The sequence below is a fragment of the Euleptes europaea genome, chromosome 17 (assembly GCF_029931775.1).
Source record: "Euleptes europaea isolate rEulEur1 chromosome 17, rEulEur1.hap1, whole genome shotgun sequence".
In the NCBI taxonomy this organism is placed as follows: domain Eukaryota; kingdom Metazoa; phylum Chordata; class Lepidosauria; order Squamata; family Sphaerodactylidae; genus Euleptes; species Euleptes europaea.
In genome coordinates, this window is record NC_079328.1 from 41,264,115 (window position 1) to 41,289,802 (window position 25,688).

The 25,688-nt window shown below is 46.3% G+C and overlaps 1 protein-coding gene across 1 annotated transcript in view; it reads left to right on the top strand.

Moving 5' to 3' along the window:
• LONP2 (lon peptidase 2, peroxisomal) overlaps positions 1–21,896 on the top strand; it is a 54,016-nt gene extending 32,120 nt beyond the window's left edge. The window contains exons 11-15 of the mRNA XM_056862770.1: positions 2,372–2,505; positions 12,163–12,305; positions 16,885–17,092; positions 19,342–19,532; positions 21,668–21,896. Coding sequence (XP_056718748.1) covers positions 2,372–2,505; positions 12,163–12,305; positions 16,885–17,092; positions 19,342–19,532; positions 21,668–21,889 — 898 coding nt within the window. The 3' untranslated portion in view covers positions 21,890–21,896. The remainder of the gene's footprint in view (positions 1–2,371; positions 2,506–12,162; positions 12,306–16,884; positions 17,093–19,341; positions 19,533–21,667) is intronic.
• The last annotated feature ends 3,792 nt before the right edge of the window (positions 21,897–25,688 follow it).

Genomic DNA, 25,688 nt, shown 5'->3' on the forward strand with positions numbered 1-25,688 from the left:
TCCGCCTGCTCCTTTCTAAAAAGCAAGACTCCTCACCCAGTGGAAGGAAGTTGCCGGATCCACAACCCCTCTCCCCGATATGTGGAACGTTTTGAATGGCGAATGCAACGGTAGCACCTTGTCATCTTTTCAGCAACCCCGTAGGTCAGGGGTGGGGAACCTTTTTTCTGCCAAGGGCCATTTGGATATTTATAACATCATTCACGGGCCATGCAAAATTATCAACTTAAAAATTAGCCTACTATATTTGGTCAAACATTTAGCCAAGAGGCACGGCCAGAGACGGCTCCGAGTGTCTGCCACGTAGAGCGACTCACTTTTGAGCTCTGCTGTCCCTAGCTGGGCCCAAGAGATTCAGGCAGGGCAGCATCCTTCTGAGCTAGAGATCTGCCAGGACCCATGAAGGGCCAGACCAAATGATTTCGCAGGCCTTATATGGCCCCTGGGCCTGACGTTCCCCACCCCTGCCGTAGGTGAATTCCCCCATTGCAATAGGTCAGATCGAGGGAAGGATGAACAGCTGGCTTGAAGCCCCCGTTGAGTTCACGGTAATGAGATTCAAACTGGAGGCTTGCGGATTCATAGCACAGTCCTTTTAGGTGCCATGTTCCACCTGGCGTGACAGGCCGGAGCTCTGCAGGCGTGTGTGTCTCAGATATATTTATTGTTACGGTCAAAGACCAGCAAAATATAAAATACAAGCAGTCTTCCATAATAAAAGGATTGTATACAACCGTGAGCTAAATACATACCCTGATTAGTTAAAAAGCCGAAGGATAACTAAGATAACAAAATTTTGCCATTACATAAGATACTGAAGCCTCCTTATCTTCAAGTAAGTCTTTCGTAAAATCGTAAGAGTTGGAAGGAACCACCAGGGCCACCTAGTCCAACCCCCCTGCACAATGTAGGAAACTCACAACTACCTCCCTCACACATACCCAGTGACCCCCTACTCCATGCCCAGAAGATGGCCAAGATGCCCTCCCTCTTGTGATCTGCCTAAGCTCATAGAATCAGCATTGCTGACAGATGGCCATCTAGCCTCTGCTTCAAAACCTCCAGGGAAGGAGAGCCCGTCACCTCCCGAGGAAGCCTGTTCCGCTGAGGAACCGCTCTAGCAGTTAATCGGGTCTAACTCCGTAAACCCTGAAAAATAGTTCAGACACTTAAACCGAGGTAGCAGAGAGGAAATAGCACTTGTTCCAACATCAGAGTACAATTCACAATGCAGTACTCTGTGCGATATTGATTCAACTGCATTGGGTGAACACGGGCAGCACCTCTGCTCCACAGGTAAATGTTGAAACCTTCCACCTAAAATGGCAGAAGGTATAGTGTTGAAGCGAGCTCTGGAGAAAGCCCATCTGTATTTGGCATGAGTAACGGTCGATAGGAAAGGGAGCCTGTGCATCTCATATGTATTCAGTGCATCCTTCTAGTCCTTAGGGTCGAGGGGCGGGGAGGGAGCTTGAAAGTATATTGAATAATGCCTAATGAAATCTCGGAAGCTGGGGGCGGATGGGTCGGGGAGGGGTAAATGAGTAGGATTTGCAGCGCTTGGGGACTGGGCTGCAGGGTCTGGCGATGTTTTTATCCCTCCCCATGACTAACCAAGCAGAATAATATTCAGGGGGAGGGCAGGGGGGGCTGTTAATTCACACAGCTGCTCTCGGGTCTTCCTGGATCTTCGATTGATTTCCAATACTGCAACGTTAACAAAGCAAAATACGGCTGAGGAGTATAGTTGTCTCCTAACTGAGCCGTCAATTGGGGGGGGGGGTGAAGGGTATTCCGGGAGGGTACTGGAAATACGTTGGCGCTAGACAGAATGGCTTCTGGATTTGGCCATTTGGGAAGGGGGCCATTCTGTTTCGGTTTGTGGAAGAGGGAAACGGGGTTCCAGAAAGAAGGGACTATGCTGTTTCTTTCTTCCACTGGCAGGTAAGAGAGAGAATTAAAACCCTGATTGTCAGCAGAGAGCTTCGGGCTGCATACAGGATATTTTATTCCACCCTTTCCCAGAAACTCATCCAATCTTTTTCTATTTTAAGATTGTCAGGTTATTTAAATGGAGACAACTAAACTCTTCTATGCTTCCATGGGGCTGTTGTTAGGCTCCACTTCAGTATCGATTGCCTCTCAATCTTATTCCCCCCCCCCTCGGTAGATTCTGAGCCACGGATACTGCTTTATTACGGCTGTTAGAGCCTTCACAGGTAAAATCGTTCTATGTGCTGAAATAAATAGCCAAATTGTTTTTAAAAGAGAGAAAAAAACCCCACGTGCAGTTAATAGAGCAGTGGCGAATCCAGATAAATGTCCATTAGATCCGTATCAGAAGGGGAACCTCATGGCTTCTTTGGGCTAGGTACACCCGCGAGGCAGGCGTGCGCTCTCTGGATCGCAAATTTGGAGCCGTTTGCCGAGCCGTAGCGGTGAAAGTGGCGGAAGGCCAGCACAAGGAGACGAAGCCAGATCGCTCGGAAGTGACAGAAGGAGAAGGTTTGTGTGCCTTTGTACATTTTCCTGCCAATTTCAAACTCTTGCCAGCTCCCTGACTTGGAAGGTTGCCCGCTAAAAGAGCCATTGCCCACGTCTCACGGTTTTTAGATTTGCATATGTTTTCGGGTCTCTCGCTAAAATAAATAGGCAGAGTTCGGGTTCTGGCGTTCAATGCTGAGAATGAGCAACGGGACCCTGTGGTTATGAGCAGTGGAGTCTGATCTGGAGAACCGGGTTTGATTCTTCACTTCTCCACATGAGCGGCTGAGGCTAATCTGGTGAATGGGGTTGGTTTCCCAAGCCAGCTGGGTGACCTTGGGCAAGTCTCATTCTCTCAACTTCACCTACCTCACAGGATGTCTGTTGTGGGGAGGGGAAGGGAAGGTGAATGTAAGCTGGTTTGATTCTTCCTTAAGTGGCAGAGAAAGTTGGCATATAAAAACCAACTCTTCTTCTTCTACATCCTTAGCCAAGTCTGTAGACTGGTGGCAACCAGACAGTGAGCGCAGCCTGTGTTTTATCTTCTGAAACTGTTAACAACTGTGGGCCAGATATTCCTAAGAAGCCACCACCTTCCTGAACCCCACCGTGATTTGATTCGAGCTAAGCAGTGCCTTCTCTACCCCAAAAAGACTGGGACCTCAAGTATATGAAGAGAGGCGTTCTCAAGGACAAGCTATCCAGAGGTCACAGGGCATTATCACAGGGACCCAGTGTGGTATAGTGGTTAAGAGCAGTGGTTTGAAGCAGTGGACTCTGATCTGGAGAATTGGGTTTGATTCCCCACTCCTCCACATGAAGCCAGCTGGGTGACCTTGGGCTAGTCACACTCTCTCTGCCCCACCTACCTCACAGGATGTCTGTTGTGGGGAGGGGAAGGGAAGGTGATTGTAAGCCAATTTGAGTCTCCCTTAAGTGGTAGAGAAAGTTGGCATATAAAAACCAACTCTTCTTCTTTTTCTTTATCCCGCTCCATCACTTGGGATAGATGACGTGGTCATTTTCCATGGCCCCTTTACCCATCACCTCTGTTCTGATCTCTACTTCCCAACCTTTTCAAAATGCCTCAGGACGCAGCTGTGGGCAAGCATCCACCGTGCCGCCGCTGCCCTGCCTGAACTGGCTCCAAGTTGTTTCCATAGAATAATGCATCCAAACGGTGCCCTGTAAAGGTGCTACTGGAAAGATGTCTTAACAGATCCCACAAACACTCCCAGGAGATGCTTTGCCTTTTGCTGGGAGGGGCAGTGGCTCAGTGCTTGGCATGCAGACGATCCCAGGTTCTATCCCTGGCTTTTCCAGTTAAACAATCTGACAGAGACCCCAGAGAGCCACTGCAAGTCAAAGTATTGGCTTTGATGGACCTGATTCAACATAAGGCAGCTTCATGTGTTCCTGCTGCTCTGATACTCCCAATCTGAAATCCATGCAAGCTTTGAAGAAATAGGAGTTGTGCCTTCATGAACCTGTGGTGCTGTTACCTGTAAACGTGGAGTTTTCTGCACGACAGGCATGTTCAGGGATTCACATCTCATTGATTCCGATCATTCTACCACTTACTGTTCTAGCAGTGGTTTAATTAGTAGTTTGCGTGCGTTCCTGCCTGAGTGTTCCAGGAAGACATTCTCTGCCTTCTAAACACCACGTGGAGGTCTAGGAAGAGATTTTTACAGGAGCTGTGAAATAAGGGGGCACCAAACTTTTAATGTGCTTCCAGGTCTCCTTTTCAGAAAAAAACCCTTTCCAGTTTTTTTTTTCCAGTTGGCAGCCGAGTTGTTGATGTAGTGATTGCCAGCCATGGCCTTGTGCCAGTATCTTTTTTCAGATTGGAGGACCAAGAGAGACAGATGTCTGCACAACCTTTTTGTATTTTTTCCAGAATGCTCCCCCCGTCAGTTTGCCCTTTTTGTTTTACCGGACAAAATGCTTTTGTCGAGATGCATGTTAATATTTTAAAATTAAAGTGCTCTCCATAGTCCACGTGGCAGGTGAGCTCAGGTGCTGGTATCTGAGCATGCCTGGAGCTGTCTTATCTGCAGTGAGACCTTTGGTTCCATCTAGATCGATGTCACCTATTGTGGTTGCGGTGGCTGTTCAGGGTCTTGCGGGGGAGTATGGGATGGGTTCTTTCTGCAAACTGCAGGCAATTGTTTTAACCAGAGATGGCAGGAATTGAACCAGCGACCTTCTGTGCGTGCAGGGCATTGCCTCTCTGCCACTGAACTGGAACCCCTTCCCCCAAGAAACAAGGGTTGGAATGCCTTTTCTCCCAGTTCTACGAGCAGTCTTTTCTGACCCATAATCCGGAGACCTTCTGTCCTTGTCAAAAAGCGCTATCCTTCTCCAAAGGGAATGTGGCGGAGTCCCAAATGCATTTATCCTGTTTGGGGTGGGGGTTATAATGGGTGCTTTTACACATACCAAATAATGCACTTTCAATCCACTTTCAATGCACTTTGCAAGTGGATTTTACTGTGTGAAATGGCAAACTCCACTTGCAAATGATCGTTAAAGTGAATTGAAAGTGGATTGAAAGTGTTATTCAGCATGTGTAAAAGCGCCCTATGCGTGCTTGGAATTTGATGGCTGGGTCATGCAAGCAGACAAATCTATGGGCATAAACTGGGCTAGGATCTGGAGAATCAGTACAGCTGCTAGAGAGTTCAGTCCTTTGCCTTTAAACAAAATGGAATCTCGTGGCATTGTCAAAACTTAACAGATTTATCATGGCATAAGCTTGGATGGACTAGAGCTCACTTCATCGGATGCAAGAAGTGTTATCACAGAAATGAAATGGGGGCAAAAGCCAAATCACCCTGGAAAATAAGTGGTCCAATCTATGGCATTTCTATGCAAAGCACAGTGACCATTAACATCCAGGGTAGGGGTGATAATAATCATCCTAACTGTGGTGTATTAATGGAACACTCTGTATAGGAGAGGAAGTAATTGTCCCAGTAGTAATTGTTCTGATATTTGTTTAGATCTTAGGTAGTACTTGTTCAGACCTGATATGTCTGCAGTTACCCCCGTTATCTATCTTCACTAGCTCTCTAGGAGAGAGAGGAGAACTTCAAGCATATGTAATCTTTGCACCCTTCTTCAGCGTATCTTTGCAATCAGATGCTGTGACTTTTTTTTACAATCCCATGAAAAAAGGCACAAAGCTCCAAAATTCAGCTTGTGGGTCTAGCGATGGGTTTATTAATTCAGCCCCAAAGCCCCGCCGATTAGCAGACGTGTTCAGTTTTCTCGGGTGGCTATCGGAACCGCTCGAGAACTCTCACCTTTGTAGGACACAATGACTTGTTTACTACGAAACGCCGAACAAAAGGGAGGCTGTCTTTGGGATTCCGGCTAATCCAGCGGAGTTGTTGTTCACAGTGTTAAAATTAGAGCGGGCCTTGAAACCGCTCCCAGCTAGGAAAGGAATGGCCAGCTGTATGCTTCCAAACAGCGTAAAACTGAAGCATCCCCCCTTCCCTTTTTGCTTGGGCTGAGCCATTTGGCGGGAGCCCAGAAGTACTGAGCTGCAAACAGTTGTCTTTGTGTGGCCTAAATCAGCAGCAGGCAAAAACAGCGCACAATAAAAGAGAGCCTGACCAATGGGGAGGGGCACGCAGTTTGGCACTGGGACGGTGCCGCCTCACTAGAAGAGACGCACGGTTCTCTTCTGCAAAGTTGAGGCAGGCAAAGAAAAGGAGTCTGGGGGAGGGGCCGTGGCTCAGTGGAAGAGCATCTGCTTGGCATACAGAAGGTCCCAGGTTCAATCCCCGGCATCTCCAGTTAAAGGGATTAGTCAAGTAGGTGATGTGGAAGACCCCTGCCTGAGACCCTGGAGAGCCGCTGCTGGTCTAAGTAGACAATACTGACTTTGACGGACCAAGGGTCTGATTCAGTTTGTCAGCTTCATGTGTGCATGCTGGAGCTGTACTGTGCCACGCCGAATCACGTTGTGTTGGATAATCTGTTGCGGGAGAAATGCCGCCCCTCCACCCAAACCATGCAGTGTGGCTTATAGGGTGCTTGGCGAAGTCCTCAGTCCTGGGCTGGCAGCAGAAGCAGGAAGCTGAACACATGAAGCTGCCTTATGCTGAATTGGATTCCTGGGCCATCAAAGTCATTGTCTGCTCAGACCGCCAGCGGCTCTCCAGGGTCTCAGGCAGGGGTCTTTCACATCACCTATCTTCCTAGTCCCTTTAACTGGACATGCCGGGGATTGAACCTGGGTCCTTCTGCATGCCAAGCAGAGGCTCTACCACTGGGCCATGGCCCCTCCCTTGTGGTCTTCCCTGATGGAAAAGCATTCAACAGGGATTACAAGTTGGACAGCCTCGTGCAGTGATGTGGTTAGAACAACATGTCAACCATGTTGAACTAGGTGATTCTATGTTGATCACCACTTTGGGGTCAGATGCAACTTTCCTCCAGGCCAGATTTGCCAGGGATGCTGGAAGATTTTTTTGGGGTCATCTTCTGGCCATGGAGTAAGGTTCACTGGGGGTGTGGCAGGGAGGTAGTTGTGAATTTCCTGCATTGTGCAGGGGGTTGGACTGGATGACCCTGGAGGTCCCTTCCAACTTGGTGATTCTGTGCCCCGTCACGAGTTTCAGTCATAGGGTTGTGACTGTGTGCAAAAACTGTCGTCGATGTGACTACACATACCGAGAGGCAGGGAAACGTGACACAGGTGGTTGCGCTAGCAGAAGTGTTTTCCTCCAGCAGAAGGAGCCTCCCCTTGACAAAAGAGCATCTTCTGCCAGGGAATTCCCCTTCCGCCAGAGGAAGGTGCTTACGCCAGCAGAACAAATCCGTGGGATCCAACTCCTGTTTCTTTTTCCTGTCTTTTTTTTTTGCTCACCAGTGCCTTGGTTCAGCTGTCTTGTGAACCATGGCTTCACACACACATTACTTGGTTTTCCCAACCGGAATTGACCCCAAGGAGCCGCTGTTTGTCCCGTTGGGGAAACTTAATGTGTTGCCCCATGGGGGTGGGACATAACAGTTCCTTGAGGCCAATTCAAATTGGAAAATGGTGCGGGGAGGGGAATACATAAGCCCCCCCCTTCACAGCATACAACAGTCTTGTTCTGAAAAGAAGCACAGAATTTCTGAACCGTGCATGTTGACCTAATCTGGGGACATCATACCAAGGGGGGGAAAGTCTCACATTATTAGGCCTTGAACACATGAACACATGAAGCTGCCTTCTACTGAATCAGACCCTTGGCCCATCAAAGTCAGTATTGACTACTCAGACCGGCCGCGGCTCTCCAGAGTCTCAGGCAGGCATTGTGTGTGCCTTCACACGCACAATTCCTGTGTGCTGCAAGCTAATTAATTACTCTGAGTAGTTGTTGTTATATTGGAACTGGCAAACTGTGCTTTGTGCTTGCCTTCCAAACCAGGGTTCATTCCCCGATTTCAAACTTAGTCCATAAGGCCAACTGCAAACCATAATTTGCTGGTTGCTGCAAACCAGAAAATAATGGGGAGCGGGGGGAGAGAGAAAAGGATCATGGAAGCAAGCCAGAAGTCCGTTCCGAGCTCATTTTCATAGCTACAGTTTGGCGTTACATCTGAGCCGAGCCCTGGTCTTTCCATTCTGGAGATCTGACTTGAGACTTGTAAAAAAACCCGAATTGCATCTTTTTATAAGATAAGAACACAAGTGTTTAGCAGCTGCTCGGTAGGCAGGGGTTGTTGTGTTTTTTTTTAATGCAGGCCCGCTTTGTTTTGTCACCTGTTGTGAGCCTGTGGACTTTGTGCAATGCATGCAAATCTGATTACGGCACCCTTCGATATTCGGCCCACGTTATATGTGTGAATATAATGATCTAAGAGAGCCTATTGTTTTGAAGCAGAAAATCGCCTCGCTAGACGTAATTGCACAACTCGGTGTTCTTCATGCAAATTCGGCGATGCGTCCCTGGGGAGCGGGGATGAGAGACGTCAGAGCTGAATGAAAAGGGGGACAGGTTCCAAAACAGGTGTTGCTAATTGGGTTATCAGAATATGAAGCAAAGAGAAATGGGTTTTTTCCTGGTAGGGCAGAGGTCCTTAGCAAATAAGGAAGGGGTTCCTGTACAGACTCACCCCGTTTCTTACTGCTGTCTCCACGCTCGGGGCGGATTCAGACTGAGCCGCAGCTAGAATGAACAGAGGGTTATGGCTTTCATTGTGGATTAAGGTCACATTCCGATGTCTCAAGTTTGTTTGTGATGTGAGGGTAGCTGACATCAATCAGGCTCACATACTCCCCCCACCCAATGATTGAAGACTTCCTGATTTGGGAAGTCTTTGTTCCAAACACGTTTTTTGTTTCGGCGTCCAGTTTCAGGCAAGTTAATGAATTGTGTTGTATTTCTCGCCCACAAACTGGGGGACTATACACCACGGTTCAATCTTGCATATAGAATCAAGCATATAGAAGGGCAAGGTCTGCTGGGCAAAACCCAACATGGCTTCTGTAAGGGTAGGTCCTGTCTCACTAACCTATTAGAGTTTTTTAAAGCGTCAATAAGCATGTGGACAGGAATGAGCCTGTGGATATTGTGTACTTGGATTTCCAAAAAGCTTTTGACAAAGTCCCCCACCAAAGACTGCTAAGCAAACTTCATAGTCACGGGATAAGAGGGCAAGTCCTCTTATGGATTGAGAGCTGGCTGAAAAATAGGAAGCAGAGAGTAGGAATCAATGGTCAGTTCTCCCAATGGCGGGATGTGAGCAGTGGGGTGCCTCAGGGATCTGTGTTGGGACCGGTGCTTTTCAACCTGTTCATCAATGACCTGGAGTTGGGGTTAAACAGTGAAGTAGCCAAGTTTGCAGATGACACCAAATTATTTAGAGTGGTTGAAACAAAATTGGACTGTGAAGAGCTCCAGAAGGATCTCTGCATACTGGAAGAATGGGCATTAAAATGGCAAATGAGATTTAATGTGAGTAAGTGTAAAGTGATGCATATTGGGACAAAAAATCCCAACTTCACATATACACTGTTGGGATCTGTGCTGGCAGCAACAGACCAAGAAAGGGATCTTGGGGTGGTAGTGGATAGCTCAATGAAGATGTCAACCCAGTGTGTGGCTGCTGTAAAAAAGGCAAATTCCATGCTGGCTATAATTAGACGAGGAATAGAGAATAAAATTGCTGATATCATACTGCCCTTGTACAAATCTATGGTGAGACCACACTTGGAATACTGTGTGCAGTTCTGGTCACAACACCTAAAAAAGGATATTACAGAGCTTGAGAAGGTGCAGAAAAGAGCAACCAAAATGATTAGGGGACTAGAGCAACTGTCCTATGGGGAGCTGTTAAGACGCTTAGGGCTGTTTAGCTTGGAAAGAAGGCGGATGAGAGGAGACATGATAGAGGTCTATAAAATTATGCATGGTTTGGAGAGAGTGGACAGGGAGAGGTTTTTCTCCCTCTCCCATACTAGAACACAGGGTCATCTGCTAAAGCTGGAGGGTGAGAGATTCAAAACAGATAAAAGGAAGTATTTTTTCACACAACGCATAGTTAAATTGTGGAACTCCCTGCCCCAGGATGTGGTGATGGCTGCCAGCTTGGAGGGCTTTAAGAGGGGAATGGACATATTCATGGAGGAGAGGGGTATTCATGGTTGTTAGTTAGAATGGATACTAGTCATGCTGCTTACCTATTCTCTCTAGTATCAGAGGAGTATGCCTATTATTTTGGGTGCGGTGGAACACAGGCAGGATGGTGCTGCTGCAGTCATCTTGTTTGTGGCTTCCTAGAGGCACCTGGTTGGCCACTGTGCGAGCAGACTGCTGGACTTGATGGGCCTTGGTCTGATCCAGCAGGGCCTTTCTTATGTTCTTTTGTTCTTGCTTTAGAGTTCTGCTTTTGCGGGCAAGAAATAAAACCCCAGATTGTTAAAGGGTCCCCAGTTGTAACTTGACAGCAGAACGCAGAAGTCTTCGACCTAGCTGCACGCAGTGCGAGGGGCGTAGGTTTCGGTGCCCAAGCATTTTAGGCTTGTTCACATCACAGACAGGTTCCGTTTTGTTTGTGACATCTGGATGCAGCTGAAGCATTCCGCTAAAATAACTAGAGAGGACTCTGACTGCCTTGCTTACGTGTTAATATCTCAGCTTTCATGCTTGGCAGCAACCCCATGAAAGGCTTATAAACAGTCGCTCACCTTTACCAAGTAAGACTTTCCTCTAGTTGATCGGGCAGGAAAGCTTCACTTATGCGGGAGAGAGTGACTTCTTTCTCTCCCCCCCCCCATTTGGGCCACTGACATGGCACAGACAATAAAAGTGATCTTGTGTGGCCAGATTAGCCATGTTCTTAAGGACTACGAACTTTAGTGTGCTGATTTGCATGGCCAGTCTCCTCTCCTCCCCCTAAGGATTGGATGGGGGGGTGGAGAGAAGGACACATTTTGTAGTGAGAGCCAGCATGGTGTGTAGTGGTTAAGAGCGGTGGTTTGGAGCGGTGGACTCTGATCTGGAGAACTGGGTTTGATTCCCCCACTCCTCCACATGAGCAGTGGAGGCTAATCTGGTGAACTGGATTTGTTTCCCCACTCCTACACACGAAGCTGTCAAAGATAGGACATTTTGGAGGACTTTCATTCATAGGGTCGCCGTGAGTCGGAAGCGACTTGACGGCACTTAACACACACACACACACACACACACACACACGAAGCCAGCTAGGTGACCTTGGGCAAGTCACAGCTCTCTCAGCCCCACCTACCTCACTGGGGTACTACCTCTGTTGTGATATATTTTTTTACTTTGTTTTTTACTTAAAATACAAACATGCTTAAAACAATAATACTCTTATAGTATTATCTTTTATTTAACAGTCTTTGATCATTGACATCTCAGGACTAGAGGGGTGGCTGCCTCAGCTGGTGAGCCTGCAGCAAGCTTGCCAGCTCAGATGGGGGTGGGGACACTGCCTCAGCTGACTTGCAGGACTGATCTGGCCCCTGGACCGCATGTTTAACACCCCTGCTGGAGTGTCTCCTGCAAAGCTACATTTAGAACACGCCAGTGAGTGAAGAAGAAGAGTTGGTTTTTATATGCCGACTTTCTCTACCACTTAAGGAAGAATCAAACCAGCTTACAATCACCTTCCCCTCCCCACAACAGACACCCTGTGAGGTAGGTGGAACTGAGAGAGCTCTAAGAGAGCTGTGACTAGCCCAAGGGCACCCAGCTGACTTCAGGTATAGGAGTGGGGAAACAAATCCAGATCACCAGATTAGCCTCTGCCGCTCATGTGGAGGAGTGGGAAATCAAACCCGGTTCTCCAGATCAGAGTCCACTGTTCCAAACCACCGCTCTTAACCACTACACAGTGCTGGTGAGTTGGTACCTGTGGGACCCAGGTTGTGTACTGGGCCTGACATTTAATAGTTTAATACACTGAGGCTGCCAACTGCTGACTGCTGTTTACTGTGATAAACAACACAATGTTATCCTGTCACCAACCCGTACCATCAGAGCAGTTCAGCCAATGCCAGACCAGAGGCCCTGTGTGAATAACAGAGTTAGTCCCTGGTGGAGGATTTACCCCCAGGTCCCTTAGAACATTACCATACCGATTCTGTCTAGGAATTTCCAGGGGCAAATTTCTCATGTGCAACTCTAAAGTGCCCCTTTCTTGTCTTAGAGTGCAAAGAGCATGTCACGGAAGATGCAAAACCCGATGCCATCAATGAGACAGCCGACCTGGCCCTGCCGCCGGAAATGCCCATTTTAATCGACTCCCACGCCTTGAAAGATATCCTTGGACCGCCAATGTACGAGCTAGAGGTAACGTTTGTTTTTTGCTTCTCTACCACGGTGTTTGTTCCAGCTTGCTTTTGGTGATTATATGGGTGAACGGTGGATATTTTTAAAGGAGAAAAAAAGTCTTTCTTCCCTTCTTTCTCTCACCTTGCCCCTTCAGTTCTTACTTGTCTTACAGTATTCTGTCACGTGCATCTTAACTGTCTAAGCAGTAACAGAGTTCTTCCTCCCCCCCCCCCCATTTTATCTTCATAGACCTGCGAGGTAGGTCAGGGTGAGAACTGTGACTGACACAGTGTCACCCAGTGGGCTGTGTGGGGATTTGAACCCAGATCCTAGGCTGCCGTTCTAATCACTACATTATACTGATTCTACTCGTGGATGGGAAGGGTAGCCTGGTATCAAACTCTACACCTTGGGGCACTGACAATGGACTCAAAACTTCTTTGACCACATTCTGTTAAAACTGGAAAAAAGAAAACAGCTTTGCTTAGACCCAAGAGGAAGGAGTAGAAACCCCCCTTTTAGCATTAGCTTTCTATATGCAGAAGCTCTAAGGAATTAGAAGCATAAAACCATCCAAGTGTGGGTCTGAGTCTAGAGACTCCTAGGGATGAAATGTCAAATCCTACCAAATATATACGAACTCTGAACCAGCGGAGGGGCTGTGGCTCAGTGATAGAGCATCTGCTTGGCATGCAAAAGGTCCTGGGTTCAGTCCTCAGCATCTCCAGTTATAAAAGGACCAGGCAGTAGGTGAAAGACCCAGGAGAGCCACTGCCAGTCTGAATAGGCAATACTGACCTCGATGGACCAAGGGTCTGATTCAGTATAAGGCAGCCTCCTGTGTTCAGTAGGGAATTTTTGTAACCAGTTTAAGGTGGTTGCACTCTTTGAATGGCCAGTGGCCACGGTTGCTTCCTAGCTGTCTCAGATCATTCTTCAGAGTCCTTAAATCTTTATCTTTCACTGCCACTGAGATGCAGCGAAGAGGGCTGCTTCCGTCTTCGTGAAAAATATCTCCGATGGGTTGGGCTGGGTTTGTTTTTCTTTTGTGTAGCCTGCAATGGGCCTCTCATTCCGTTTTCCTCCCCGGGCTCTGAGAGCGTCACCTCTGACTTTCATTCTGCCATCAATAACTAGTTGAAATCAAGACCCAGCAAAGGCAATTCTCATGACAGTTCTCAGCCAGAGAGGAGCTCTAGCAAAGAGAAATTGGAAACCTGGCGCAATAGAATTGATTACCTTGCCAGAAACGAAAATGATTTTTTTTAAAGAATTCATTGTGCCTATAATCTTGGGGCATACATGAACACATGAAGCTGCCTTATACTGAATCAGACCCTTGGCCCATCAAAGTCAGTATTGTCTACTCAGACCGGCAGTGGCTCTCCAGGGTCTCAGACAGAGGTCTTTCACATCACCTACTCGCCTAATCCCTTTAACTGGAGATGCCAGGGATTGAACCTGGGACCTTTTGCATGCTAAGCAGGTGCTCTACCACTGAGCCACAACCCAGGGGTGCTTTACAAAGAATTAATTTGTATCAGATGTTCAAGAGAAACTTTACACTGAAGAATCAAAATTACATTGTCGAGATCAGGGGTGTCGAACTCAGTTGTTAAGAGGGACAGATATGACATAAATGTCACTTGGTCAGGCCAAGCCATGCCTCGCCAGCCCAGATTGAGAGGGGGTGGCTGGCTCACAGGCCAGATAAGAGTTCTCAAGGGGCCGCATCCGGCCTGCGTGCCTTATTTTTGACACCCCTGGTCTATGGCTCACTGTAGATGGTGTTTAGGAACCTAGGCTTCGATCTAATGGTTTCCTACCACTGTGAGGCATCAGCCATGGGAGGAGGGAGTCTTTCCTCCAGTGGAAGAGGATTCTTCACTTTGCAGAAGGGAACCACTAGAACCAAACCATTACCAACGCTTCTGTTTTGCCTCCACAAGGTAGGGGAAGCATGCCTGTGGTTGTTATAAACAAAGGTGGTCACGGTTGCCTTCTGAAATGGAAACCTCTTGTGCCAACAGTAATCCTTGCTTTGAAATTGTTTGGAAAGATCCATCTGTGGTCTTCTGCATAAGAACATAACGAATGCACTGCATCGTCAGACCAGCAGTCCATCTAGTCCAGCATCCTGTTTCACACAGTGGCCAGCCAGTTGCCCTGGAAGATCAACAAACAGGGCATAGAACCCTCCACTTCCTGATTTCTCCTAGCACTGGATTTGAGAGGCTTGCTGCCTTCAGATGTGGAAGTTCCCTTTAGTCATCATGGTTAGTAGCCAATGATGAACTAATGATGATTCCTCCATGAATCTATCGTATTACCTTAATTTATTTATTTTATTTATATCCCGCCCTATCCTCTACTCACCCCAAGAGCTTCCAGTGCTCCAATCCCAGCCGCCATGTTTTCTTACAGAACTGCATGTGCATATTGCTGCCAGCTGTTGGGAGCAACAAAGGCATAGGGTTGTTGGCCGTCATGAGGCTACACGTTGGGAACAGGGGGCTTGGTCTACCTGACAACTTATTTGTGTGTGTGTGTGTGTGTAAAGTGCCATCAAGTCGCACCCGACTTATAGCGACCCTTGGGGTTTTCAAGGCAAGTGATTAAACAGAGGCGGTTTGCCATTGCCTTCCTCTGCAGATTCTTCCTTGGAGGGCTCCCTTCCAAGTACCGGCCCTGCTTAGCTTCCAAGATCTGAAGAAATTGGGCTATACCATACCATTCCACATCCAATGACAACTTATTTTAGAGGTGTCAAATTCCTGGAAATGTTGAAACCATTGAAAAAAATGGGGAGGATTGAACTATCTGCATTCTGAACCAGTGGTTAGCACCTGTTTCAAGTTCTTTTTCTTCCGGTTTTAGGAACCATTCAGTAGGCACTTTCTGAATGGTGCGTCAAATACCTTTCAGTCTTTGTGGTTTTGCTTGTCCAGTGCATCTCTTTGTGTGTGTGTGTGTGAGTGAAAAATGTGACTGTGAGCTTGACGATGAAAGTAGCTGTGACACTTTTTTTTGAGCACCTCTTGACTTGTCTGAAAAATGAGCGTTCTGAAAACTAATCCTCTGCAAGAATCCTGCTCTGTCCACTAGTAAACATCTCAGGAATAGGCCTGCAGCTGAAGTTCTTTTAAAGATTTCCTGCCCTAATCCACTTAAGAAAAGGAATGTTCCTCAGAGTTTTCCCTGAACATCTGTGAAGAGGGACAAGACGATTGGTGCTTCCTCCCCCCCCCCCCCGCCCCGCAGAATGGCATAACATTCTCACCCCCCCTTCTTTTTAGCTTCTTAATGTAATTTTAGATTTGGATGGAGAGGAGGAATCTTTTCAGCTGAGCCTACAGGATAGAACTGGCTATCACTCTTAATAAATGCATCTAAGACCATGTCGTTTAGTTAACTGGGTTTCTTAAATCCCATCTGATGGTCCCTAGGTAAATGTTGGAGCGGTTTCCTTTTTAAACTCATTTTTGGCTGCTGACATCATGCACGCAGCAAGCATCTTTGCTCTTTACGAATAGTTGAAATGGATTTATTACATGGTACTTGTATAGTTCGTGGTGGGCATTCAACTGTGAATTAGGTCATGGTTCTGGGTTGTTAACTAGCCGTGAAAACCTGAAGCGTCCCCCGGTGGACATCTTATTTCAGGGTTGTTTTCCAGTGCTTTGTATTGGAGAGAAATTAGTATTAGGCCTTGAGAGTGTACCGCTTAAGTCTTATACTGCCCACGAAATGTGTGTGTGCATGTAAAGTACCATCAAGTCGCAGCCAACTTATGGCGACCCAGTGGAGTTTTCAAGGCAAGAGACGAGCAGAGGTGGTTTGCCATTGTGGTCTCCCACTCAAATACTAACTGGGACTGACTCTGCTTAGCTGCTGTGATCTGACGAGATCAAGCTAGCCTGGGCCACCCAAGTCAGGGCCCACAGAAATACCAGCTTCTAAGGGTATTAGATGAGAACACTTGGAGACCTGAGATCTCCAAAGTCCTATTGCCCTTTTGCTTCCCTTCCCTAACTCTGCTTCCCTCCTTTCCTCTGCCAAGCACCATTTGGGGGTTGCTATGGCAATCCGAAATGCCACCCAGAGGTTCATTCTTATTACCACCTGGTCCTTGGTCTGACACAGTATATATTCCTTTAAGTACATTAAATATGAATGGGGACCACAAAATGAGGATGTGCTCATGTGATTAATGTACAAAGTGCTCTACAATCCTGTTGTTGTGGTTGTTCTATGTTCCAAAAGTCCCATGAGGTATGCTGTGGACATCATCTACCAAAAAGAGGCAGAAGCTGAGAGCCATTTGCCCAAATGTGCTACCTTGAGAACACAAAGACATTGATTTTAAGGTCTCCTAGATACATCATTCAGGACAAGGGATCTCTCTCATGGTATTTGGAAGCTCCATGTTGATCTTTCCATTCTACTGAACTTAGCAGAAAAACTATACTTTTTCCAGAAGAGAGTGTTCATACTGCTGATGATATTTGAGAATATTACTGTGTTTTGAGATGATCAGAGTGGGAATTCATGATTTGTTTCCTCCTCCAGAAATCTTCTTGTTTCCATTTCCTTCCAGGTATCCGAGCGACTCAGTCAACCAGGTGTAGCCATTGGCTTGGCCTGGACCCCCTTAGGGGGAGAGATCATGTTTGTGGAAGCCAGCCGCATGGACGGGGAGGGCCAGCTGACTTTGACCGGGCAGTTGGGCGACATCATGAAGGAATCAGCTCATCTCGCCATCAGTTGGCTCCGCAGCAATGCAAAGAAATACCAACTGACAAACGGTACGTGGGAACCCATCAGCAGAGAACATGAACGTCAGCCTTGGGCATCACTAACAGGGCGTATGAAACACCTCTTGTTCTCATCACCTGCCTGAGACTGCAGGAGCGGAGGCTTGCTGAAGACCTTGCAGGTTGAAATATGTTTCTGGTGTGCAGGGCCGGTTGATACTTAAGCCTCCATCACAAATTAGTCCGGGAAACACTCTGATGCAGAAGAAAGAACCCATAACATGGTGCCTCCTTTCCCTTTTAGAGTCTTCTGCTCCATCGTACATTCATATGCTCTCATTTGTTTAATATTGATATGTCACGTTTTCAGACAATCTAAAGCAAACACAAACTCCTCATAGTAAATCATAGCTGAACAGGACTTTCCCCAAGAGCTTGTACTTTTGTACACGCTTTTAATCCTCAAAACATGTTGGTGATTGTGTGGCTTGGTTTGGACAGAATGCCAAGCCATGATTTGGTCCTCCATGAAGGAGCTGTGGCCAATTCTTCCTTCCCTCATGAGCAGTGAGTTAATTAATTAACTTTGGTATCCTAGGGAGGAAAAACCACAGTTTGTCTGCTCACCTGATAACGGAGGTTTGTGTGCACCTTGCAATCCGGGATTGCGAACCAGGGCTTGTTGCCAGTTTGCAGGGCAAACACACAAAATGGTTTGCCGTGGAGGCAAAAGTAGCCAATTAGCTTGCCACCTAGGCATGGAAGGGGGGATGGGAAGGAAGCGCCCAGATTCCCCCAGACTCATTCTCATGATGACAAACCTTGTCTGGCATTTAAGCCTGAACCAAGTCTGGCAGTCGGTATGTTTTACGGTTTGTTTTCAGTTGCATTTTGAGTTCAATTGGTCTCTACTTGGGGAATGTATATAAATTAAAAAGCAGATTACTGAATGTCTAATAATAAGCAATTAATAGAACAGCTGCCCTGACCTGGATAGCCAAGGCTAGCCTGACCTTGTCAGATCTCAGAAGCTAAGCAGGGTCGACCCTGGCAAGTATTTGGATCGGAGACCTCCAAGGAATACCAGAGATGCTATGCAGAGGAAGGCAATGGCAAACCACCTCTGAACGTCTCTTGACTTGAAAACCCTACTGGGGTCACCATAAACCAGATGTGACTTGATTGCAAACAAAACAGAACAGCTAGTTCTGTTCCATACTTAAAAGAGTGTAATAACATCACTTCTGATCCCTGGCTTTTATCATCTCAGGGTGAATGTTTAGAAATCGCATTCCTCCTGTAATTTTTTACAAGCCAGACTAACATTGCCCGTTTCTCCAGTTGCTCCCCCCCCCCCCCCACACACACAGGGGCAAACCTGTCTCTCTCTTCCTCAGCCCTGCGTGTTCTTCATGGGGATGATAATACTGGTCTACTTCCCAGAGCTAAGGATGCTAAGATAATGAATTAGAAGCGCCTTGGCCATTTTGGTGACATCATCTCAAACCTATGAATGAATGAATGAATTTTATTTGTGGTCAAAGACCAATGAATACACACTATATGTAACAATCCTACAGCATTCCAAATAAAATAGGATATGAAAACTTATCAAAATTAAAATCCAATTACTGCATAGTAATTTAACTATTCTCTCTTTCCTACAAACAATACAGCCATCAGGTTTTCCACTTTTGAAATCCAGTAGTTTAAGTTCAACTTTATCTCCATCTTTGTTTTTTTTAATTTACTACATACTTTAATCTCGGCAACGCAAAAATTTGGCAACCTGTCTTGTGGTCGAAGGGTTTTCATCTGCCAGTAGTTTTCCAAGTTTATATTTGTTAGAATAACCAGATTAGATTTTCCAATAGTGGGGATAATATGGCAAGTCGAAGCTGATTATAAATAGGGCATTTAAAGAAAACATGCTCCCTCTTCTCGACTTCTCCGAGTTCGCACGGACAGGTCCCCCTCGCAAGCGGAATCATATTATATCTACCTTCCATTAAAGCAGATGGAAGCCTGTATATTTTTGTTAAGAATCTTGCACATGAGTGCTGCTGCTGCTATAGGCGTTCATCTGGAGCAGTTAAGGCAAGGCATATCAGTGCAGGTGTTTTATTCCCTTTCTCCCAAGCCTCCTTTCACATCCGTCGCTGCCAAATGGAACAAACGCTAGGAATTCAAGATCTCTGTTGTGTGTGTGTGTGGGGAGGGGGGGAGGGTGCGGGTAGAATCACCGCAGCTTTGGATTTTCCATACTGATTCTCTCCCCCCCCCCCTTCTCTTTCTTAAAGCTTCTGGAAGTTTTGATCTCCTTGACAACACAGACATCCATCTGCACTTCCCAGCTGGAGCCGTCACAAAAGATGGACCATCTGCTGGCGTTACCATAGTAACCTGCCTTGCTTCACTTTTCAGTGGGCGGCTGGTGCGTTCGGATGTAGCCATGACTGGGGAAATTACACTACGAGGCCTGGTTCTTCCAGTGAGTATTGTTTGGAGAGAATGATATCGTCGAGCCTCTCCCACACACATACACGCAGCACGAGTTTTAATTCCATGTTTATTGTAAGCCACGTCGCCAGGCTTGTTGTATTTCACTCCTAGCCAGCCCTCTGTAATCCTCTGGTATAGTTAACACATACTTGATGTAAAAACAACAACCTGCTCTGCATTAGAAAGTTAATAATCTGCCACGGGTGACGTTTCCAAGAGACAAGAGCAGGTACCAGTTAACTTCTTCCAGCGGTGGGGTTTAATTGTGCCTAATTTGAAACTGTGGCTGTATCGTTACTTGGATCCTTTTTGTGAAATATCCCTCCCTGAGAACAAGGTTAACTGGTTTTGATTTTTCCCCACTTCCACATGGATGACAGATAAGCGACACTCCAGGTCTTTAAACGTCACCATCAAGAACTGAAGACGTTAAATCCAGAAAAGTCTAAACTTCCTGAGTTAAAAATCTCTCTTCCCACTCCAAAATAAGGAAGTGTTGTATTAAGAGGGGGGCACACACCTAAAATTGGGTTGGTAGGTGGGGAAGATGTTTGAGATCCTTTTCTGAGCAACACCAGCGCATTACTTTTTCATAGCATTTGTGTCCTTGTGGCGTTCCACAAGTCCTAAATGAGGCATGCACAACCTGTGAAGGTAGCCTAAAAAGCTACGGATGCCTGTTGCCACCCAGGGCCCCGCTGGTGGGCTGCGGTTCAGATGGACAGGGGTCACGTTGTGCAAGCCTCCCCTTGCTGCGCTTTTCCTGCGGCCTAGCTGATTTCAAGTAGCAGAGTTGGGCTGGGAGAAATTGCTTCCATGCTTCGGCTGCTCTCACCTGCCTGTTCCTTCTTATGGACAAGACCTGTGGCTCGAGGAACGGGACTGCCTCCTCTCACAGGAGGGTGAGAGATTCAAAACTGATAAAAGGAAATATTTCTTTACACAAGACAAAGTTAAATTGTGGAACTCCCTGCCCCAGGATGTGGTGATAGCTGCCAACTTGGAAGGCTTGAAGAGAGGAGTGGACATGTTCACGGAGGAGAGGGGTATTCATGGCTACTAATCAAAATGGATACTAGTCATGATTCATACCTATTCTCTCCAGGATCAGAGGAGCATGCTGAATATATTTGGTGCTGTGAAACACACGGATGGTGCTGCTGCAGTCGTTTTGTTTGTGGGCTTCCTAGAGGCACCTGGTTGGCCACTGTGTGAACAGACTGCTGGACTTGATGGACCTTGGTCTGATCCAGCATGGCTTTTATGTCCTTTTGTTCTCACATCCAGTTCGGGCTCTGTGGCTTTTGATTCCTTTATTTTTGGCATCAAGTCACAGCTGACTACAAAGCAAGAGACATTCAGAGGTGGTTTGCCATTGCCTGCCTCCACGCCACACCCCTCCTATTCCTTGGAGGTCTCCCATCCAAATACTTGCCAGAATCGAGGCTGAGTGTGTGTGACTGGCCCAAGGTCACCCAGCAAGTTTCCATGGCACAGTGAGGATTTAAACCTGGGTTTCCCAGATCCTAGTAGCATTGCTACTAAAGGTTTTGTCAGGAACATCTTCCAGCCAGGCATGTAGAATGTGATCGAAATGGGTGCTTCTGCAGCCTGTCCACAAGTGAGGAAAACTCCACTCTTAAGTGTTGTCTAAGGGGGAAGGGCTGTAGCTCAGTGGTAGAGCATCTGCTTGGCATTCAGAGGGTCCCAGGTTCAATCCCCGGCATCTCCAGTTAAAGGGACTAGGCAAGTAGGTGATGTAAAAGACCTCTGCCTGAGACCCTGGAGAGCCGCTGCCAGTCTGAGTAGATGATACTGACTTTGATGGACCGAGGGTCTGATTCAGTGTAAGGCAGCTTCATGTGAGTCTGGTAGTTCAGTTGCATTCTGCACCATATTCATACTCAGACAGGTGCGTTCTTGCTTTCAGTACTTGCTTTTTAGCTTTTATTAAGGTTTGTACCACTTTGCTGTACCTCTGCCTGTAGCGTGTTGCATTTATAGCAATCAGAGAAAGGATGCAGATTTTGACACAGGAACAACCAAAATGCCACCGTTACACTTAAAGCCGCCCACCTAATTTTCTCAGCTTCCTTCCCATTTCATTCTGTCTCTTTCAAACAGGTTGGTGGAATTAAGGACAAAGTTCTGGCTGCACACAGAGCTGGGCTGAAGAGAATCATCATTCCTCAAAGAAACGAGAAAGACCTCGAGGAGATTGCGGCCAATGTGCGGCAGGACCTGGATTTTGTGATGACAAGCAGCCTAGATGAAGTTCTCAATGCCGCCTTCGAGGGGGGGTTTTCAGCCAAGACTGGACTCGATCACTTCAGTAGTAAACTTTAAGCAGATTGGCTGATTTGGGCTTGCACAGGGAACAGAATACAATGCTGATATTCATCTGCCAGGCTATAAAAGTGAGAGTATCGAAGCAGGGACATTAGCCATCCGACTTTTGTAGCAAGGGGTTAGTCATCACTGTCAACCTGCCAGACATTCATACTGGCCTTAATGTGTATTAATGGGGAACAGTCTACAGAGATAGATTTCAACACTTAAGCTCTTAATTATGATTATTCCTTTAAGACATTCAGAAGTAGACTTCCACAGGAGTAAAAAGAGTACTACTATCCAATCACAGGAGCCTGCAGGAAATCATTGCCTAATAACATGAATGATTCTGGTGTCTTTCACCTGGAAAGCTTGAGGTGATTTTTTACTTACTTGAATTTCAGAGATGTAATTAAATTGGTATTATTAGAGGACAATGTAATTCACTTTAAAAAAATCTTGAGGAATTTAATGCAAATGATTGGTACAGCACAGGTCTTGCATGCAAGTACTGAGGAGATAAGCTATTTTTTTGTTTCCCACGAGATGATTTACAAAGGGTTTGGAGGAGATTCATGGGGTGGATCCATTCAAAACCTGCAACCTGTAGGATCTGGGAATGGAAGTTCCAGGATTTGAATACTGCTTTATGTACTCTAGGAACAAAACACTTCCTGAGGATGATAGTGATGGCATAGAATTGTTTGGCACCTCCTACTGTTAATCCTATTTCAATTGTTTGAAATTATACATTGCTACATTAATCCCATTTCACTGGGTGGGGGAAGCTTTACTTTTTTTGGTACAACAGATAAGATGCTTCAGTTGTAATGAAATGTTTTTCTTTTAATTTGATAACTTGATTTTTTTCTGAAGAGTTATAGTAAACGTTTGGAGATCAGACAGAAAATGGGTGGTACAAGGGGCAAAGCCTGCACTCTTTGTGGGTGGAAACATCCTCCAAGTGATACCCAGAAGGAATGAAAAGTAGCGGTCGCAGAGGAGAGGCGGGAGGGAGGCAGAGTGTTGTGAAAAGGGAATAACTCTCCACTTAGACAACCTGAAGATACCAAGTCTGTGATTACAGCTGATGGACAAAAGGCAAATACAGATAAAGGCTTGTTAGTGAAGTAACAGCTGTTGCGTCTGAGAGATTTGACACATATAGAAAAGAGGGGAGCTTCCAATGGCATGCAGAAGCAAGTTTGGCCCTGGGGTATTCTTAGAACAGATCCATGCCCTATCTTAATGGAAGATTCATAAGAATTTCCATGTGAGATTCTGTCCTCTGCAAAGGTATTCTAAGTGATCCGTGTTAGCTACAGAGCGTCCAACTTCGTTGTCCCTCCAGGACAACAGATTGGCCACAGTGTGAAATAGGACCCTGGACTAAATGGACCATTGGTCTTACGTAGCAGGGCTCTTATGTTCTTATCGTTCTGCTTTAAAACGCAACCACTTCAGAGACTGCTAAGTACTTAAAATGTGCAACTTGGTAGATCTCTCAAAACATACAGGGGTGGGTTTGGGCACATTTGTTGAAATCCAAAACGGGGCGGGGGGACCTACACCCGAATAAGAATTAGGTAACCAAAAGGTTGAGAAAATGTACATATATTGTTACATGTTTACACACAAACAAATTCTAATCATCTGATTTTGTTCCACATTTAATTAAAATGTGTTTTTTAACTTTCTGTATTATTTTTAGCATTGGGTTCACTTGGGTTGCTTTGTCTCAACCTTTTGGTTACCACATTCATTGAAGTGCCAAGCAGTTTTTCGTTTAAGGCTTTGCAACCCTCCCCAAAGCAACAATTACTTCAGCTTTTCTTGACTGATGTAACTGAACATGCAGACACCACCACTGTACTTTGTAATTAAGCACCATAAGTTTTTAATTAGTGGTATTTTGGATTTTTTTAAAAAAACATGCAGATTACAGGCATGCATTTCAGCCATTCTGGATGCTTTACTATGTTGGATTATTTTTCACTGTATTTTATTTATTGCTTTCAGCTGTTCATGCTCCTTTCACACACATACACCCCCAATCATGGTCTATTCTGGTCATGCATAGCAAAGAGCTTCCAAAGTCATAACCTCATCACACCAGGAAGAATTTGATCAATGCAAGATTGCAACCGATACTGGTGGGGGTCAGTTTGCTAGGACAGTTTTTGACAAGGCTACTAGCGTGGCTGTGTGGAAAAATGCCCCCGCTTGCAAAAGAGGGCCCATTTGAGCATGCCAGCTGCACTTCCCTTTCAGCCACTCTCAAAATAAACTGGGACAAGTAAATCATTTTACCGCTCTCCCCCTTATAGTGGGTTTTCAAACTCAACTTGGAAGAATTTCACAAAATGGAATCTACAGTTATCATGAAATCGGCTCAAGATGCCTAAACCTAGACTGGTTCAACTACCACACTGCTGTGAATAATGCTTCATTGGAAGATGTATGACAGTGTGCAAACTCCACTTTTCCACAAGCAAGGATGAATGCATTTTCTGAGAACCTCCTCAGTGTGGCTCAGTGGCAGAGCATCTGTTTGGCATGCAGAAGGTCTCAGGTTCAATCCCCGGCATCTCCAGTTAAAGGGACTAGGCAGGTAGGTGATGTGAAAGACCACTGCATGAGACTCTGGAGAGCCGCTGCCGGTCTGAGTAGACAATACTGACTTTGATGGCCCAAGAATCCGATTCAGCATAAGGCAGCTTCATGTGTTCCTTTTATCCAGGCATTTCCTTGCTTTCTTTCCTCAAGTCTGTTCCTTCTTGAACTCAGATTTATGTTAGTCTACAGCACTAGCTTCCTTTGAGGAGACTAATTTACCAACTGGACTCTTCCCCTCCTCCACTTCTGCAATCCAAGCGGTGGAAATCGATGTACTTCCACCTCCACTGCCAAGGAATGCAACCTCTTGTCCTCCTGGCCAGGCTGGAGGCAGAGGGACAGAGAGGATCTTGGAAGCCCCCCCCCCCCCACTTAAAGACACATTGCCTGAAGCTTTTCAGCAGAATGCTTATGTGAGGAAGTAACTGGGTGAGACAGGAAAGCGGGGAGGAGTTAACAAACCCTTCAAACAGCAGTTTGCTTTCTTTTACACTCACTGTGTTAAGATTCACGATGTTGAAACAGAAGGGCTGGATGAGGTAGTAACCCCTCCTCGGAAGTGTTCCCCTTAAAATGCACACTTGATAATTCTGTATTGTATGAAAACTTGATGGTTGGCTGAGTTGTGAGGTGCTAGAAAAGACTCAAATATTTTGTAAGTGGCAGGCAAGACCAAGTGGAACACAGTCCCAGCAAGGATGTCAGAAGACACTGTTGGGAGTCTACCACAGAGGACTTTCTTTTGTCTTGCCCAGTAGCAATGTACGCCCCGGTTGTCTTATCTGGGCATCTAACTGCCGGGGGGCGGGGGTAGTCTGGTCATATCAAGAACTCTTTTAAAGAAGTACAGTAAGTTTGAGGCAAGGACATCTGCAAAGGTCGCCTGAAAAAGTATCCTAACCCCCTGCCGCAGAAATTAACACAAACCACACTCCAAATGGAGGCCTGCACGTGCTCACATGTCGTTCACGGGTTCACAAGGAAGAAGAGTTAGCTTTTATATGCCGACTTTTTCTACCCCTTAAGGGACTCAAACCAGCTTACACTCACCTTCCCTTCCCCTCCCCACAATAGATACCCTATGAGGTAGGTGGGGCAGAGAAAGTGTGACTAGCCCAAGGTCTCCAGCTGGCTTCATGTGCAGGAGTGGGGAAACAAATCCAGTTCACCAGATTAGCCTTCGCCGCTCATGTGGAGG